Raw genomic sequence first — 19011 nt, 5'->3', positions numbered from 1 at the left:
ATTTTTAATCGAATGACCTTACACGGTTAGAACCGGGGACTCCATGACATAAGTGCGTTTTTAATCTAAATTGTATTAGGAATTTTTTAATTAAATTTTTTTTGCTGTTAAAATTGGATAATAATTATGGATTATCAATATGGCGAGAAAATTTCTAAATGACAGTCGATATATTTACAAAAATTTTATGAATGCATTATTTTAAGAAATTTAAAATTTTTTTCGATTACTTTGAAGAAAATTAAGGATGTTCAAGAAGGCGGCTGTAAGGCAAAGTGCAATGAGGGCGGTTGAGGTCAAGGTCATTTATTATCTCAGCTGCTTAGGGTGGCTTACACATGGGGAATTTAAGCCATTTGAGGACAGCTCAAGCCTCTGGTATTTTTGGAGAGTAAAACATGAAATTTTCCCTCAAAACAGGAATTTTTTCCTCGAAATAGAAAAATTTCTAGGAATTTTCAGGAATTTCGAGAACGTTTTGGGAAATTTTGAGATAATTTGTCACTAAAAATAAACGCCGTGACGTCACATTACAAGATGGGGGTCCGCACCATAGGCACCTCATCCAGAACCCAGTGTCAGTACCTACAATTATAAAATACTTTAGCGATATTAGATAAAACTTATTAATTATCTAGTAGCAAAATATTTTGATATAAATTCAAGAAGAAATACAAATATAATATAAACTTCTAAATTTTAGAATATAAAAATTGCCTGTGATATAAATGCAATAATTCAGTTCTTAAAGTTTCCGTATACAACAAGTAAAACCATCGTGATCTACTGTTTCCATTAATTTTTTTTCAAATATTATAAAAAGCTTATCTAAACTTATTTCGCAGTAATAAAAAGTGAGTTATGGACTACGTTTTCATCAAAACGGCTTTATACATTAGAAATAACTGCGACAGCTTAAAAATCTGTTGATCATAAAACGAACACATAGCTAAGTAAAATAAAAAAAAATAATTAAAAACTCACCAGAAATTCCATCATATGTCCACCATTCATCCCAGCTTTCGTAGCCTGAACTCGCCCGAGTATCTGCAACAGAAATGTTTTCATATTGCAGTCCGGTGCGCAAACGTGCAAAAACATTGTTTGGTACAGCAATAAGCAGAAAAAAAAACATTTTTTAACTGTGTTATGTCAAAAAAAAATTATGACCCACTACAGTGGAATTCCAATGCGAGAATTAAAAATAATTTCATTCTTGCACGAATTATGTAAAATACGTATGAGGTAAAAATATTTATACAAATTTCTTATATCCGTCCAAAAAATATTTTCGAACATACCACCAGGTTCGGAAAGTTGCAAATAAAAAAAACGCCGAATACAGTTCGTGTTGATAAATATTTAACACGAGCGCATTTTCTCAATAAACAGACTAGCGAGTAAATACTTCAACCTAGACGTTCTACCTTCAGTACAAATACTCCAAAAAGAAGTCAATATACGGAATGAATATTTGCAATAAAACGTAGTTTTTAAAATGAGACAGTAATGAAAATAGTTGAAGATTAGACAGTTTATCATTTCGTTTGTACAGGTGCCAGCTTTAAAGCATTATTTGTGCTCTAGTGTCTGCTATATAACACGTAAACAAAATTCTTGCTATTGGTAGACCTACCCTTATATCTTGGTTTAGGTCTGACGAGTAAAGATGTACTTTATCGCTAGTCACCTGGTAAGTTTGCCTAATTATTTGGAGACATGCTACAATGTTTTTACCATTCATACTTTTGAGCGGAAATTCCAGTGGGTCGTGTATTTTTTCGTGGAAATATTTTCAGGCCGGCTGTGTGTTAAAATTTTGCAGCAACGTCTGTGTTCCGTGGTTGGCTGGGTTTATTTCAGGCGCATGTATACTGTCGTCGCACCAATCACAGCCATCCGGTGCGGAAGCTAACGCGTCCTGATTGGCCCGGCCAAACAGGGCAATGGCGTATCTTTCAAACGGTCGCCAATCACAAGGAAACAATCGCTAATGCGGGCATACCATGAGTCGCTAGATATTTATTATTTTATTTTTCTGCGAAAAATACATCCACAAAATCATCACCATCCGTACGACGAGCTAGAATTTATTATTGAAAATAACCGCGTTTGGACTGAACTCAAGTCGGACGTATTTAAGTCCGGAACGAAGATGCATTTACTAAATATTTTTTCCCAACGTTTTCATATGTAAAAAAAAAAGATTCGAGAATACAAAATGATTCCGAAGCTACATTTATCTGGCCTCTCGAAGTTTGGAAAACAACGCGAGAGATAGAAGAGGAGGGGTAAAAAAAAATAACGGCAGAACTACACGCAGAACAACAGTCCTTAGTAGATTACCGCGAGATGAGGTTCCCGCTAATTGCTCGTTTAAAATTTCATAAATGTTTCGACCGAGTTGCGAGGCGCTAATGTGCTTTTCATGCAGCTAGCGGCGGGAAACGGACAGTTGCGAACCAACTCCTGACTTCAGCAAACACAAAATGCACGCAAACACGCTGGAACTATGGACCATACGGCAATGCTACATATGCGTGAATTATAATACGTATTACCTATGGTAGTTTCTAAAAATGTAGTCGAACAATTTTATGGGTACGTCATATAGACAATTTTCATTTTAAAATTAATGTGTACTGTACTAATGAAAACATTATGCTGCTTCATGAATGTGAGGTGTAGTGAGAAAAATTATCAAATTACTAAAAAATTCATATATAGAAGCATACCTAGAATTTAATTCCGTCTGGCATACATAACTATATACACTTATATAGTTAATCTGTAGTTTAGAAGAGTTAGATAAGTTTTTTAATTGTATTGCGTTGGGTTTTTTAGTATAAATTATTTTTTTGCGGAAGTGTTTCGTTTTAAAAATATGTCTCGGTAAAAAAATTATATTCCAAAAGTAAATGACGGGAAATCATTTGATTAAGAACTTAACTAACTCATTTTAAACCGCAGAGTAAATTTTTTTCTTATGCTGTCATGTTATAAGGGAGTAAATTCTGGTTAAACTTCTTTATATACATAATTTTTTAGTAATTTTTTTCATATTCACTTGCTAAATCTCACAGTTATTTAGGGTTTCTCAAGTATTTTTTTTTCATTACAAATATATTGTAAATTAATCTCAACAACTCCCGAGAAGACTTTTAAAATTTCGTTTTACGTTCGCGGTAATTTTATGTTAGGAGTTCAAAACCGAGGCTTTAACAATTAGAATCTCGAAGATTGTTTTTACAAGCAGTCAGTTTTGTATTGCGACGGTGATACTTTGTGCTCGCGTCATTGTGCGAGGTTAGTATGGCCGACAAGATGGTGGACTCAACGATGATTACCTGGTAATAGACACCAGTGTGCTCTAGCGGGAAGCAAGGAACATCGCGTTTAAAACTGGCGCAATCTAGCAAGCCGTCAATGTGGCGGCCGTGATGTCATACTGGTAGGAGTAATATGTCTTGGTAGTAACGAAGCGATTTTTTTTTTTGGTAGTGGTAGTGCAATTTCTTGGCGGGTGCCTCTAGTAAGCCAAGTGACCATTTCTGTCCGTCGATATGTCACGTTGAATTAAGTAAATCTATATAAATAAAAATGTAAATTTCCGTTCGAAATCTAAAATTTCAGAAAGTTCTTCACCAGTTGCTTTGGAATTACGACACAACGCTGCATTAAAATACGCGCGTGTTTTCATACACATTTGTCACACCTGTGTCAGGTTAAGAGGTACATAAAAATATAGACAGATAAAAATTATACTTAAATTAAGGTTCGTGTATTCATCTTCTGTTTTTGTAAAAATAAAGATAGAGAAGAATGTTTGGGCAGTTGAGCCAGTACAGAAATGAAACAAATGATTGCGGAAAAACTCAAAGCGAGACAATCTGATTTCTTCCCCCCCCCCTCCACCCTGAGTGTCCTGGTATTGATTGAGGAAAGTTGAGTCATTTTTATCGTTGCGCGAAGCGGTTCCGCCCTCCTTTTGTACGGACGAGATAAGTTTTTCTCTGCGGAATATAACAGAAAGAAGAGGGTCGGCGGAAGGGAATGGGGCGTGGATCATCCGATAGATGCTGCGAGGGAGGGGGGGTTATGTAGCAAGAAGGGAGAGGGGGGGCCAGACACCCTGGCGCCACAAAGAGGCACAGCCACTCCACTAATGCCGAAAGGGTGAGTCCGCGCGAAACTGACCGAAATGCCCTTCCGAAAAAAAAAACATTTTTCTTCCCCCACATGGATGCTCTAGATCGGTCGCAGTGCCGAGATATTTATTTATTTATTTATTTATGTGGATTTACTTCTCCTCTTCGGGAAGTTCACGCACAGACTGAAAGACGCGTCAATTCAATAAAAAAAAATCGGTAATTAGAGAGAGGGGGGGAATTATACACATATACGGAAATAAAAATATTTCTTTACTTTTAAGAAAGATTACTTTTTTTTTTAAATATTACAAGAAAAATATTGTAACTTTTCACAACACATGGCCACATTAAATACGTTTTTCGAGATGATACTGAGTATTTCTTACGTTGTGTTGTCGACGTAACTCCAATACTTAAAGGTATTTATAAACTGTTCCTTGAATATCGTTGTAGTATTAACTGCGCAAATAATAAGTATGATACAACAAAATAAAGTCAAATAGTTGAATATTCTACATTTTTTTGGTTGAAAAAAAATATGCTTGAATTAAACATTAATTAAAATATAAAATTTGGCGCTAATTTTCGCTGGAAATACCAAGAATTATCTAGTTAAACGTATTTCACGTATGAAAAAAATAAACTGTAGCCATGTGTTGTACAAAGTTACAATATGTCACTTGTAGCATTACAAACTATTTCTTGGCAACTGGTTTCCAGAGGAATCTTTTGTAAAAGTACAGAAACTTTCTTTCCTGTGTAACCGGGCATCGTTGGCTCACGGTTGCAGATGGGCGTGTCCAGATAACTGCGCTCCAAAAATGAGTGCTGTTCAAGAGTAGGGAAGGTTTGCATTCAGGATTACGACCAAACGCATGCGCGAAATTCCAGTTTCTCCAGCTATTTCGTGATTAAAGTGCCATCCAAACAAGTAACGGTGTACATACCCAGCCTGCGTCGAAAGAAAAAAATGCGAATTTTGCTGGTATAAATACTTTGTTCGTATTTGCATTTCCCTTGTTGGCTACTATTAGCTACAAAAGTTCGTTCAGTGCTTGACTCAGGCAGTGAGTTAATACACGCTACAATAACTAAGTCACGTAATTTTTAAACTTTTTTTTTTTTCAATGTTAAGATTGAGAAGAATTCCTGTGGGTTACAGACTATATTGGTGCAAAACACTTTCGCGATAAATCATCATCTCTAAGGATCATAGACATGGGAAAAATATATACATATCCCGTGGATAAACGCTTGTAACAGCGATTTCACCAGAGTGCATGTTGGCTTGTTTTTGCACGCAGGAGAGAAAAAAAAATATATTTGGCGTCGTTCGCCGGTGGAATGAGCGATCCTTGATGGGGGGAATGTTTTTTTTTTTTTTTTTTCGACAGAACTTCCCTTTCCCCTCCCTTTTTCCAACCCCCTCAACCATTCGGTCTGGACGAGCGGCGCCAGGTTTGCGGGCGATTTTCACCCCCTCCCCCCTTCCTTTTTATTCCCTTACACTAGATAAATGGTGAGGGGGGGGTGTGTTTGTGCGTCGGACCGCTCTGGAACGAGAGGGGCTGAAGAGAGGTTGTGCAAGGGGTGGAGAAGCATCATGGCCGCCAGGAAACCAAATGTTTTGGTTGCAGACGCCGGGGCGACGCCTCGGCGCCAGACGACCCACTTCCCCTCAACATCCCTACCCCCCCTTTTCGACATTAATTTCTCCCCCTCTCGCCCCCTCGTCCGGAGACGCGCGCGTCTGCCTGGCGCCACGTGAAAGCGGCTACGTCTGCGCGGATTTATATCCCACTGCGTTTACTTTTTTTTTTTTTTGGAAGCGTCCTGCAATTCCCGTGAGGACAATGTGCTTCCCTCTAGTGGCCACGGAGTGGCGGTTTTTTTCGAAAGCTCTTGGTTCGATTCCCAAACCCGATGTGTGGATTTTATTTATTTATTTATTTAGACACGAGAAAAAGTTGGCACTAGGTAATTTTACAATATTTGTCATATTTTCACAATGTACCAAAAAAATACAAACTTAGTTTATACTGCATACTAAGGAACACTATAACAGATATAAATGATATTTTAAAATGTAAACGTTAAGACTAAAATATAAAAAAATTAAGTCATTATAATTTCTTAAAATTCCTTTTAATTTTTTATTTATAATGAATTACATGATTAAAAATATATTCTTCGATGTACTCCATTGATGGTTGCAATGACGTATGTCGAAAAAAAATCTTTTTAATAAATCTTCCCCTTTACAAGCATCATTCAAAGAAAGTATATAAGAAGATACTATGGTGCTTCAGCATATGGATATTTTGTCTATGTTATGGTGTTGCAACCGTGTTTTACACGCAGCTCAGAGAGATTAGAATGAGAGTACAGCTTTGTGAGTGTCTAAATTTTGTAAATGCATGCAAATGTAGGTACCTACTGTTGAAAATTTTATTTTTAATTGCAATAATGCACTTTTGCCAACCTCCGTAGCGTAGGTTGGATGCATACTGGCTTTAGGAGTGAGGGTTCGATTTCCGGAAAGAAATGGATGCAAATTTCTGTTGTTTGAAACTGACACTGTCACTTACTACCAGGGACTTAAGAAATTTAGAGTTACAATAAAAAACACCTTTGATATCCAACTAGAATCGGGGATTTTTTTCACTTGTATATTATCTTTTCCAGAATCAAGACTGGACGAAAGCGTATACCCTGGGCCTTGTGGAGGGAAAGGGGGTGATCCGCTGAAATTAAAAAAAGCTCCTCACTTTTTACTTTTGTCGTTTTAGCCCACGCACAAAACCCTTAAGCAGCAGATTCCGCCCCATTTACCCCCTTTGTCAATACTAAGTATCTGCGCCCCTAAGATGAATTGTAGTTTATTTCTTCACCTTTATACTACGAAAGACGGAAAATCGTGAGATCTCAGTTCGGATTAACTACTAGTGTTACAGGGCCTGTACCTCCCCCTAATATTGTTAATACTGCGAAATCAGGTTTACGAATTACAGCCCAATTAATTGAATACAGTTTTATTTATTAACTTCTGTTTACACACTATTCATTATATTACGACAATTAAAATGTCTGACCACAAATTAATCTCTCTCTTGCGTTTAGTCCGAAGTTTAATCTATCCACTGGAGCTCGACTCTACATTAGCTCGCCTTAAATTGCTCGTCTGTTACCTCGCACCTGTGTCCCAACTGCCTCGCACCTACTCACTCGTCAGACGCACACAACACAAGCCCGACGCACCAGTCTCCGCACACGAAGCCCGTTGCCCGTCGTCCGCCTTCGCTCGCCAAGGGGTCACTCGCCCTCTTCACTTAAATGTCTCTGAGGCCGGAGTCAGCGTTTTTATGAACCTCAACCCCTTCTGGAATGGTCTCACACATTTTCTGAAGTGTGGCGTCACCAGGTTGTCGACTTGGCACCCGAATCTTCCAGAAAAATGGCGTTCTAGTTACGCCACTCCGCGCGGCGGGCTCTGGCAGCCCGCGGAATCCTCCAGAGAGTTGGAGAATTTAAATGAGAAAGTGCTGAGAAAGGAGTGAAAAACCGGGGGGGGGGGGGGATGTGGGTAGCGAAACGCCATTTTTAATCCGATTAGGGGCGTAGCGGCAGTGGGTCGCGCTCCACCCACAGGCTAAACGGCCCAGCTGGTTGGCTAGCCGGGCCTCTGGGCTGCCTCGTGGCCTCGCCTCTGGCATGCTCGTAACAAAAATCTTGCAAAAGTACTTGATTTCAATCCCATTGCTCGAGGGCCCTTAGATTTCCTTAAATTTGCTGCCGGTTACTGAACTCTGGCAAACAAATAATGTCTCACACATGTAATTTTGCGAGTGTTTCGTTTCGCAAAGCCGAATTTGTAGAGATTATTTTCGGATGATATACATGTAAAAAATTAATCGCACAAAAGAAAGGCAAAATATGGATTTTATTATATGCATGTACATCCGTAGGTTTTTAAATTTCTTAAATAACTTCTTAAATACTACTCAATTTTTAAAAAAGTATACAATGGTGTGAACCATGTGTTATACATAATATTTGACTAGATTTAAAAAAAAAAATTTTTATCAAGTTACAAAAACTGTTTTGCAGAGTACCGTCCGAGAGCGAATTCCTGACGGCGACGTGAGGGGCGCAGCAAGCCACGAGGCCGGGGCCCCCGTCGCCCCAGGGAGCGGGTGTCTGCGAGGGAGGGGCTGGCGCGGTCGGAAACAAATTAGCTGCCCCTCCGAGCACCTGAGCCACGGAGGAGGGAAGGGGGAACACCTTGAAACATCACATCCCCAACTCCCTCGCCCCGACTGACTACCCCCTCCCGTCAACGCGCGGCGTTTGATGTGGTCCTGCCTCGCGCGCGCGCGCGCCACAAAGACGATGGAGCGTCGTCGGCCACAGGCGAGCTCGTCTGTCGGGCGACTTCCCGGCAGGAGTAGGGCCCAATAAGAGGACATGGAGCCGAAACACGAGGCTCTAGGGCCTTGAGGAAGAGTATCTATGGCCGAAAAAAAGACGCTCCCGGTCCTAAAGAAGAGTGTCTAGGGCCAAAAAAAAAGAAGAGGCCCTAGGTCATTAAGAAGAGAATCTAGAACCGAAAAAAGATTCTCTAGGACCGAAAGAAGTGGCTGTAAGACCTAAAGTAAATGACACAGGGCAAAAAAATAAGAAGCTCTAGGGCCAAACGAAGAGGCTATAGGTCCTAAAGAAGATAGAGCCAAAAGAAAGGTCTCTCGGTCCTAAGAAGAACATTTAGGGCCGTAGTAAAGAGACTCGAGGTCCTAAAGAAGAGCGTCTATTTTTGAAAGAATTGGTATTAAGGCCTAAAAGAAGAGGCTCTAGGGCCGAAAGAAGGGGCTCTAGGGCCGAAAGAAAATTATGTAGGGCCGAAAGAGGATTATATCAGGACTTAAGAAGTGGATCTAGGGTCTGAGAAAAAGGTATCTAGAGCCTAGAGAAGAGAATCTAGGGCCGACAGAAGACGATTTAGGGCAAAATAAAAGTGAAATGCCACGAAGGGATAAAAGGGAACAGAACCTGCGCGCTTTTTATTTACGTTTATTTATCCACAACTAATTTTAGCCCTTTTGTGTTTTACAAATGGTACTTGACAAACATTTTTTTACTGCAAACATATAAAAAAATAACTTCAATTATTATTTAATATTCATTTAATTTTATAACACATTTAAAAAAGTCTTTATAGAAATATTTTGAGGGACATGGAAGATCCAGGGCCACAGGAGTGTATATAATGGGAAAGAGTGTGAGAGAGCACCCACAGCCCCAGTGATATATGCAAACTGGACAGAGGGAGAATATAGTGAGGCGATGGTGAACTAGTTGCGAATAGATAACCATCTACGGCCACGCGGGTTGTGGTGGAGAGGGGAAGGGTATAACAACGCGATGGTGGAGGATTGGAGAAGAGAGCTGACCTGGGGGCTTATGGAATAATTGATACACGCAGTGGGAAAGAGGGAGAGTATAGTGCGGTTGAGTGGAGAAGACAGTCGCTCTAGTAGCTCGAAGAACGGATCTAGTTGGAAAGTGGCTAAGAGGGAGGTTTATGGCGAGGCGATGGCGGGGGATCGGAGGATGAGGGAAGACGTAGGGCCACAGAGGTGTGTGTCTAGTTGGAAATATGGAGAGTCTAGGGACGCGGAGTTTGATCTTGGAGCCAAAAAAAAAAAAAAAAAGGTAAGGTAAGATCCAGGGCAGCGGCTGCGGGCGTAGCTAGCAGCACTAGTGAAACTCCTGAAAGCCTCCCTCCGCACCCCTTGCCGAGGGTGACTTGTTGCTCAGGGGGGGGGGGGGGGAGGGAGGGAGTTGTCGGCAACAGCCCTCTCGGGCCCTATCACTCTCGCGACGACGGGGTCGGTGGCAGCGGGGGTGGAGCAGGGGGTGGTCCGTGCGACGAGCGCCGCCGAAATATGACGGTGAGGAGGACGTGGTCGCGATCCCGGATGGAGGAGTCCTGGCGGAGTCGCGCCCGAAGGAAACGTCCTCGCACGGGAGGATCAACTTCCTCGCTGAAAGCCTCCCGACTCCACGTCTCGCGGACACGCAAACTACCCGCTTCCCCACCGCGCGGAGCGATACGAGCAGCTATCTGCTCACGTGACCAGTCGGGCCGAAAACACCGCGCGCGATTAGTAGTTGCACGACTGACACACGCATTGTCGACGTGTGCTTTCAAACAGTGTTGTTTACAGAAAGGTTCGGAAAGTTATAATTGAACGTTTAAATAAATAAAATGATTCCTAAATAATTTTGAAAAACGTACGACGGCCGTCGCGTTCAATTCCTTTCAGGGTAAAATCTTCCAACAATCGCTCGTGATTTTAAAGCTAAAAAAAAAAAAAAAAAAAAACCTCTTTTTTTCTGAACATAGAATAACATAAAAACAGTGCGTTATGGTTTAAATAATATAAAACTCTTACGGAAAGAATATTGTTTTTTAAGAGTAAATGCAGTCATTAAATTCATAATTTAAGCAATGTAAGTGGAAAAAAAATACAGTATTTATGGAGTTATAGTTAATACAGTTGCAATTGTTCTTTTGTTTCTGATGTGAAATGACTAATTGAAGTATTTTGGGAAATTTTCTGTTATTATAGAACATATTTATAATTCCTGCTGCAGAAGAGCTGACATGTATAATAATTGATATCTTCATTTTTGCACCTATTGCTTATTCATAGTGTTGTTACTTCATCTTTAGCCAAACATTTTTTCACCTTAATAGTTACGAAAGAATTTTGCTTCTTAAAAAATATATTTTTTTTACATCTATAGGCATTAAGTCTGCAAGAAAGAAAAATATCTAAAAAAAAAAAAAACACTTATTACATTTCAAACTTCACCATAACACCAGTTTCTTAATTTTTTTTATGTGATTTACTATTTTATTACATTTTTAGTTTTTATAATCCATGTAAATATTATAAATTAATTTATAGAGGTTGTAAGGACTATTTATAAGTTTTAAACAATTAGCTATATAACCGTCGTAAGTTTCGATGTATATTAAATACAACGCCTTATAATGCTCTCAGCAGAGTAGAATATTGTGTTTATGTAGCTACCATGCTCTCCTTATTTTAGGTATTAAATATAATTTATTAAAAAAAATGAATATCATCGTTTTTAACCACAACGAAAGTGCTGCCAAAACAAAAGCCAGGGAAAAGAAAGTGGGGCGGAAGGGGTTGTTTAGCTTTCATATTTTTAACAAGGCAAAGATCACACGCAATCACTCCCCGACTTCTTACCTCCGCACAAAAAAAAAATATTTTTTTTTCTGTACTTTTACAAAAGATTCCTTTGGAAACCAGTGGCCAAGACTAACTTTGTAATACTACAAGAAATATATTGTAACTTTATACATCACATGGCTATGGTTCTTTTTCCAAATATGAAATGCGTTTTACGAGATCACACTGAGTACTTCTTGCGAAAATTGACGCATAACTTTAAATTTTAATTTATGTTTCATTCAGGCATATTTTTTTTTAAACCGTGGAAAATATAATCGAATATCCTATAATTTGACTTCATTTTGTTTGACTGTGCTTATTAATATGCGCAGTTAATACTGGAAAGCTTTTTCTGGAGAACTATTTAACTGTAGGAGGTAATGGGAGAATTAAAAAAGCAAAAAAAAAAAAAATTCCGGGAGAACATTACTTTGTATTGCCACAGTTGTTTTAATGTAAATGTACAAATATCTTTAATTTTACATGAATAGGGACCGGAAAAATTCGCGGGTTCAATGACCTCTAGGATGAACTCCATAGTTATACGTACACTCGGTCAAATGCCACCCACTCATTGGCTGCTGTCTTGTGAGACGTCCCAACGTAGCAGCCTGTGATTCGATAAAGCTTTGGCTGGGTGTTTCTCATTGGCTCAGAGTGATCCAGGTGAGTTGTGAGCCAATAGCAGAGGCAGCACTGATGTATAACTATTTGTATTTTAGCCTATCGCGAAATGAATTTGCGAATTTTTCCGGTCTCTATACATGAATATTTACATTCCATTTATAAAAATATATATATAGAGAGAGCACGAGCAGTCAACTGCTCCGCGCAAGAAGACACCAAGTGGCTTGAACATGCCATTCCCCCTTCCTTCATGGCTGACTGCTGCTCTCTTTGTGCGCGCCGACGACTACGCAAACACGATAAAGGTCTTGGCGTCGCGCTGACGAGTGCTTTTTTTTTGTCAAGGACTGGGGGAATATATATATGTAGTGCGGAGGTAAACTCACTCCGGGGGTTCAGACGGAAGGCGTTTTAAGACGCAAATATTAAGTTCTAATCTCAATCAATAAAAAAAAAATTATGTCTTTCAGTACTCGTCAGTAATGCGTAACATCTCATCTCGGGAAACGAGCGAAATTAGGTTTTCTCATCTTGCAAATACACTTAGAAAAAATATGGTACTCGGGCACGAAATTTAACGCACAGTTCTTTACAATAATGCCGAGCGTTATACGAACATACGCATACTGTGTTTTAATCTGTATTTCTGGACGCGAATCACACGTAGTTTCCTCACCCACCGCTAGAATTCGCTATGCAGCTACGACGAATATGGAATCATTTAATTTGCAGAGCGAAATTTTAAACCATAAAATGAAATGGCTCCGATAAAAGCGAAAAAGACTTGAAAAAAAAAATACAAAACCTAGGTTCTTGGACCTGATTTTAGACAAGGAACTTTTTTAAAATATTGCCCATCCTGTTAAAATTCATTAAAAAGTCAAAACTAAGATTTTTTTCTTTGTCTTTGTGAACTTACGTTCGCGCCATCCGCCACAGATGGCTTCGCCGTGGTTGTGTTACACATTTCCGTTCCCTGATTTCCATCGCATTTCCGAAATGACTCCTACCAAATGCCGCATACCAAGAGTTACGATGTCACACGTCAAATATTCCAGCGTCCGTTATTGACATTCATTGCAACCTCAGTTTAAAGTGTACTTAAGCTTTTGTTTTTCCAGCTGGATGAAGCTTTTTTTTTCCCACTGTTAGTATATTTGTTTTATTAAAACTCAAGACACCGTATTGATAATTTCAAAATAAAGTCAAGCAGTAAAATTGGGCTTTGACTGCCATATTTAAGAGCACCATCGGAGTCCTGAGGCAACATGGACCTCCAAGATTGTACTGGGCTCCGAACCACTTGATGAGTGAGTCAGCGCTCGTCGATTTGAGCAATTAACGGGGTGTTGAAGATCGAACACACGACCAAGTATTACAAGGTTTGAATACGATGCGGATTCCTCAGTGCCAAAAGTTTGGTGAGGCATTTTTTTAACTAGAGTCGCGGGACACGTGAAGAGTAGCGGTGTTGTGTCATCACCACCCCCCTTTTTAACATTTTTGGCCCTGTGATTGACGGCGCGCAAGTTTGACGAGTCGTGAATCACGACCAATCAAACAAGCGCACACAAAGCGCGCGCTTGATCCCCAGGTGGGAGCTCGCGGCTCGCCAGCCTCCCCACCCCCCGTACCACTCTTACGCAAACAACACTACCCCCCTTCTGGCTTGTTTGCCCCCCTACCACCTTCCCTGACCAGCCTGAGCGCACCGGGGGAGTCGGGTTACGCAAACACAATGCGCGCGCAAATAAAGCCGTGTCCGGCGGGAAAATGATCCGGGACAAACAAGACCTTCGCCTCCCCCGCCCCCGCTCCGACACGCGACCATCCGCGCATGCGCCGTCCAGTGTAGCTTCGCCCGCGCGTCTGCTCGGAGACCGGCACGCCGCGCCGTTGGGAAGCCTAAGATGTCCATCAAGTTCTGTCCCTGCCCGATTGCACCCGAACAATTCACCTTCGGCCAACCTCGGGTTTATTTATGTATATATTTATATTTCTCTGTTTATTTTAATGTAGCTATACTAACCTAACTAACCGTCCATGGTGTTTTAAAGTGTTTTAATGTAGCTAAACTAACCGACCACTTTTAATATTTGAATTCATTTTTCCTGCGCAAAAAAATAAAACAAATCCCGAAGTTGGCAGAAGGTGAATTGTTCGGGTGTAATCGGGAATGGCAGAACTTTATGAGCATTTTAGGTCTCCCCACGCCGTCAGGGCCCGTCACACAGTGGCACGGAGACGGATGATCTCCCGACATTTCACCATCGCGTCTGCTGCTTCCACAACGCAACCGACGAGATTGTTGAAGCAGCTCGGCTTCTGGGTTGTGGCCGTGTCCTCGGCGAATAATTCACAGACGTTTCGGTCGACATTGCAGTCGCCATCATCAGGAAGCAGTTACCTACTGATGATGGCGACTGCAATGTCTCGACCGAAACGTCGGTGAATTATTCGCCAAGGACACGACTACAACCCAGAAGCCGAGCGGCTTCAGACAATGGCCGTGAAAGCCTGCGAACATTATCGACGAGATTGTTTTTAAACGTTACGAAATATTAATTCAACTAAAATATATTTTATGCTTCGAGAACATAGCGCGAGCAGAATTTCCATATATAATAAAAATTATTCACAACATAGATACTAATAAAACAATAGACATTCTTGTACTTGAAACAATTCTTTAAACGTATTTAGAACACAAACAAACATGGCTACCACCGCAGCCAAGTACTCGACTTCTACTTGTATCGCACGGAGCAAACGTAAACGGAAGAGCTGAGCATTGCCGAGCTAACCCGTACGGGTACATCTCCGTCTGCGTGCCGTTGCAGAAACGCTGTACCGTGAGATGCGTCTCCGCTTCCATGTCATTGTAGAACGGGTCAGAAGAAACTTCGCGATCTGAAAACAGCTCGAGATATCTGAGCGGAGTCTGTTTGCGAAAAGCATTTAAGAATACGCTTGAGGGCAGCTGACTATCTCTTTTTCTTATTTCGTTTTTAAACTTTATTTTTCTAATATTGAAAATGGCTATAAACACGTGTCTTTCAGGATAATTTTTAAGCGGGAAACACCCGGTACAGATTCTTGAAAGCACTCAAAAGATTTAAATTACACCTTTATTTCCATTTCCCAGTTATTAAATATTACGGTTACCGCTTACATATCACGACGAGAAGACTTCGTGCCAGTTCGGAGACTTGCGCTTAGAGGTGATACCGAGCTAGAAGAACCAGTAAGAGTCGCATTTATCACCCCGTCTTACTGACACACATATACCAGTGAATACACCCCATACGAGGGAGAGTTAGATTTTTAGGCCAAATTATTATTATTTTTTAAATAATTTTAATTAAAAAACTTTCTGCCTTGTTAAAGAATAGTACATAATTTAATGGAATGCCTGACGTTGAAAGTGACATATATATACGAATCCATACTCGTATAAATGTAGAATGAGTTGATCTTAAGTGCTTCCGAAGATTTACGTCTTTGAAGCTGGAGATGAAGAACATTTTAAAGGGATTATGTTTAATTGAATGAAGTTCTAAAACCGCTAAAATTTTTTTGGTGTAGCAAAATTATTTCCTTGAAATAATTGGGGGTAGTAACACTTCGCTAAAGTACGAGAAAAATGAAAGGTGTTTTATGTATATAATAATAAGATGGTGGGGTTTGAATTCTTTCTTTATTTTTATTTTTTGGGCGCCCGGGTGTTCAGAGCGCTCGGGATGTGCGTCACGTGGGCGGTTAAGCCCGAAAGCGTATCGCCGAATACCCGCGGCAACGCCCTTTGTTGTCGGTTGATTGATAACGCGGCTGCCGGAGGGGCCATTGTGTCGGCGGCGATTTACCCGCACGCCACTGGAGTGCGTGCTCGTCGGAAAGAAGGAGAGAGGAAGGGTTTTTTCGAAGAAGGAGGGGGGGGGGGGAGGAGTATTGGTCTCGCTGCAAACAGGATTAGCAAGCGTGTAATTACTTGCAACGAGCCGACCTCGGCGGTGTGTACGAGGGATTCACGGACGATCAGATAAGTTTAGCCGTTAACGGTCTCTCTTTCTCTCTCTCTCTCTCTCTCTCTTTCTCGACGCCCGTCTACCTTGCCGACTGGGGAGGAATAAGCATCCCCCTCTCCATCTTTCCTCCGCGGCCAGCTCAGCGTCGAGTGGCTGTTTTGTAGTAGTATAGTTTGGGGGGTTCGGGCACAGGCGGATGAGGTCAATGACCGGCGACCATCTTGGATCTGGATGACCTTCATCTCTGCTTTGACACTGACCACCATCTTATATATGACGTTAACCCGAGTGCAATCTTGTAACAACCGTCTTGTATTCTAGAAAGTTTCAAGGATTACCATGCTGAATTCCAAAAATTTTGTATTGAAGAAAAATTCAAACGACACCGTCTATTCAAATAATAATGTGTTAGTTTCATAGACGTTAGTTCAAAAAATAATTATCATTTAAGAAATAAAAAAGTATTTAAATTTTTTTTAATGTTTCTAATTTTTCAAAAACCTTCTTGAGTTCTACCCCCTGGGTCGGATATTGCCCATTAACTAGCTAGAAGGATATTTTTCATTATCAAAAATTATGTATCAGTTTGGAAATGATTTGTGAAAATTGCCGCAGTTATCGTGTCCATAAAAGATATATATGTACATACATATATATATACTCACACACACATATAAACTTCTGAGTTGACGATGGTTTTGTAGTCTATGAACCATGAAACAAAAAAACCTATATAACAATTTACCAGAAGTCGCACCATGGCAACGGCTACAGCAGATTCCTTCGAAATCTACCCTAAAGAGACCAAAGAAATTATTTTTAGTTAGGAAAATAAAGTTTTAGAGAAGCACACTACAGTCTAACTACTGAAAATAAAAAGTTAACAAAAATATTATTTGTAGACAGTAAATAATGAGAGATAAAAAATTATTTCTACGCCCAAAAAATAAGGTATTAAAAAAATAATCCATTCAGTTTTTAGGTAAAACCTATAATATAAAACGATAAAAAAATAGTATGAATAGAATGGTTAACGCAATGCCAAAAATAGAAACATGTTTACGCATAGCAAATTAAACCGTTGTATCGCAAACTTTGGAGTTTTTTTGTATATTTTAAAGTTAATTTTGCACCAAAAAATATTATTTAATTGTAAGGTGCTATTAAAGTTATCTCTGTTTTTTTTTAATATTAGGCTCAGGGCGATCGCATTATCTTATCGCCGACGGGGCGAAATAAAGTTAAGGTTAAGTAAAAACTCGCGAGTGTTTGGCATTCAGGGCCGGCGTCCCGGGAGCACGCAGAATGTTCTGGCGGCGCGCGCGGAATTCTTATCAGCCCTGCTTGCCCTCCGTCCCCCCCCCCCCCCCGGCCCTACCACTCCACGAGGCGTGGGGGAAGTCTACCGGGGCCCCTTGCTAGTAGAGGGAGCGAGTCGGTTCTGTCCCTGAGGCCACGATCACCCTCCCCGCTCCCCCCCCCCCCTGCGTCATCCCCTCCCAAACTCTTATACTTCCTCTCCCGTGCTTCCCCCCCCCCCTTTTCTAAACCACGGCCGACCCCTTTCCTGAGACGAACCTTCGTCTCTCGTCAAGTAGGTTCCACCTGTCTTTGTGCCCTTTCCACAGTAGCGTCTCTTTTTCGATCCTATCCCCCTCTCCCTAACTCCTTTTTCTACCCTCCACCGAGCGCCCCTCGCGCTGCTTCCAGTTTAAAAATACGTTAAGGCCAAAATTTAGTTTTCATGTCAGTGTCCCCTGGACCTGGCGAAAACCCTTCAGGACCTGGAAAAGCGGGGTAGTGGGGGTGAACTCAAGCTTTCTCTCTCTCGCATCCCCATCACACGCAGCTGGGTTGGTTCCTCGTGTTTGCTGGTCATTGGCTGCTTGCGAGGTGAGGGATGTCCAACTTATGGTGGTTCACCACCTGCTCGCAGCACATTTGAGTATTTGAGTGAGTAACTAACTAACTCACAGACTACTACATTAAGGCTGGTATTCCAAGATACAAAATGATTAAGTTTAAGGTGATATTAAATAAAGGCACACTTCTACCCTAACCAACTTCTTGTCCACATTACCACTCCCCAACCCTTGCATAGGTCATGGCCAATCCCTTACTTTTAGGAAATGGATTTTGGTGTCCTATTCGTGACCTATCTGATGCCCAAACTTCTGCACATGCGCAGAGCTCACTTTTCGATGATTTCATTATGATGGTGGACCCATTAACTCGTATGTATTCATTCACTTTCGTGAAAATTGGGGAATGTACCAAGAATATTGGTGTGCCCAAAGCAATTTTTTGATAGCGAAACTATCATGGAATACAATTGGTATTCTTTAATTGTCACAAGAAATATTCCTAACATTAAAATAGCTCGAGAAAATAAAAATTATGCACTTAATACTCATAGTTCCTTCCTAGTTCTCTGTTGTGTCTCTGTAGCAGAATAGTAAAGTGCACTGTCCAAAGAAGGAACAGAATGGTTAGTAACAGGTTCAATACCCATCAAACATGGTTTTTTGCACATTTTTATAAAGACTTTTATTGCATTATGAACACTATAATTAGTGTAACATTAGTAAAATATTGTTATTTGTTTAAGTAATAATTGTTATAACAACTTCTAATGCATATATTAATCCATTGGTTTGGTTATTTCCTATAATGAGGGCGTAGCTGTAAAATATTTTTTTTTGGTTTCAAAAACTATGTTACCAAATGTTGATAAAAATTTGAAAAAGGCACACTGCATTTTTCTGTTTTACATTACTCTAATTTAAATGTAAATAAACAAATGTTTTGTAGATACACGTCAAGTAGCATTATCGTTCCGGGATATGCAAATGTTTCTAACCATCCAATGGGCTGCATTTATTAAAATGGCTGACGATATGTCCTCTTACTGGAATTCGGTTTAGAGAGCTGGAGAAATGA

The 19011-nt window shown here is 40.4% G+C and overlaps 1 protein-coding gene across 2 annotated transcripts in view; it reads right to left on the bottom strand.

The window, feature by feature from the left end:
* LOC134534113 (carbonic anhydrase-related protein 10) overlaps positions 1-19011 on the bottom strand; it is a 477139-nt gene that overhangs the window by 346154 nt on the left and 111974 nt on the right. For both annotated transcript variants that reach the window (XM_063372174.1, XM_063372175.1), the window contains exon 2: positions 985-1047. In XM_063372174.1, coding sequence (XP_063228244.1) covers positions 985-1047 — 63 coding nt within the window. The remainder of the gene's footprint in view (positions 1-984; positions 1048-19011) is intronic.

The sequence above is a fragment of the Bacillus rossius genome, chromosome 7 (genome assembly GCF_032445375.1).
Source record: "Bacillus rossius redtenbacheri isolate Brsri chromosome 7, Brsri_v3, whole genome shotgun sequence".
NCBI lineage: Eukaryota > Metazoa > Arthropoda > Insecta > Phasmatodea > Bacillidae > Bacillus > Bacillus rossius.
Note: the sequence above shows the minus strand (reverse complement) of the source record. Positions and strands in the feature narration are given on the sequence as shown.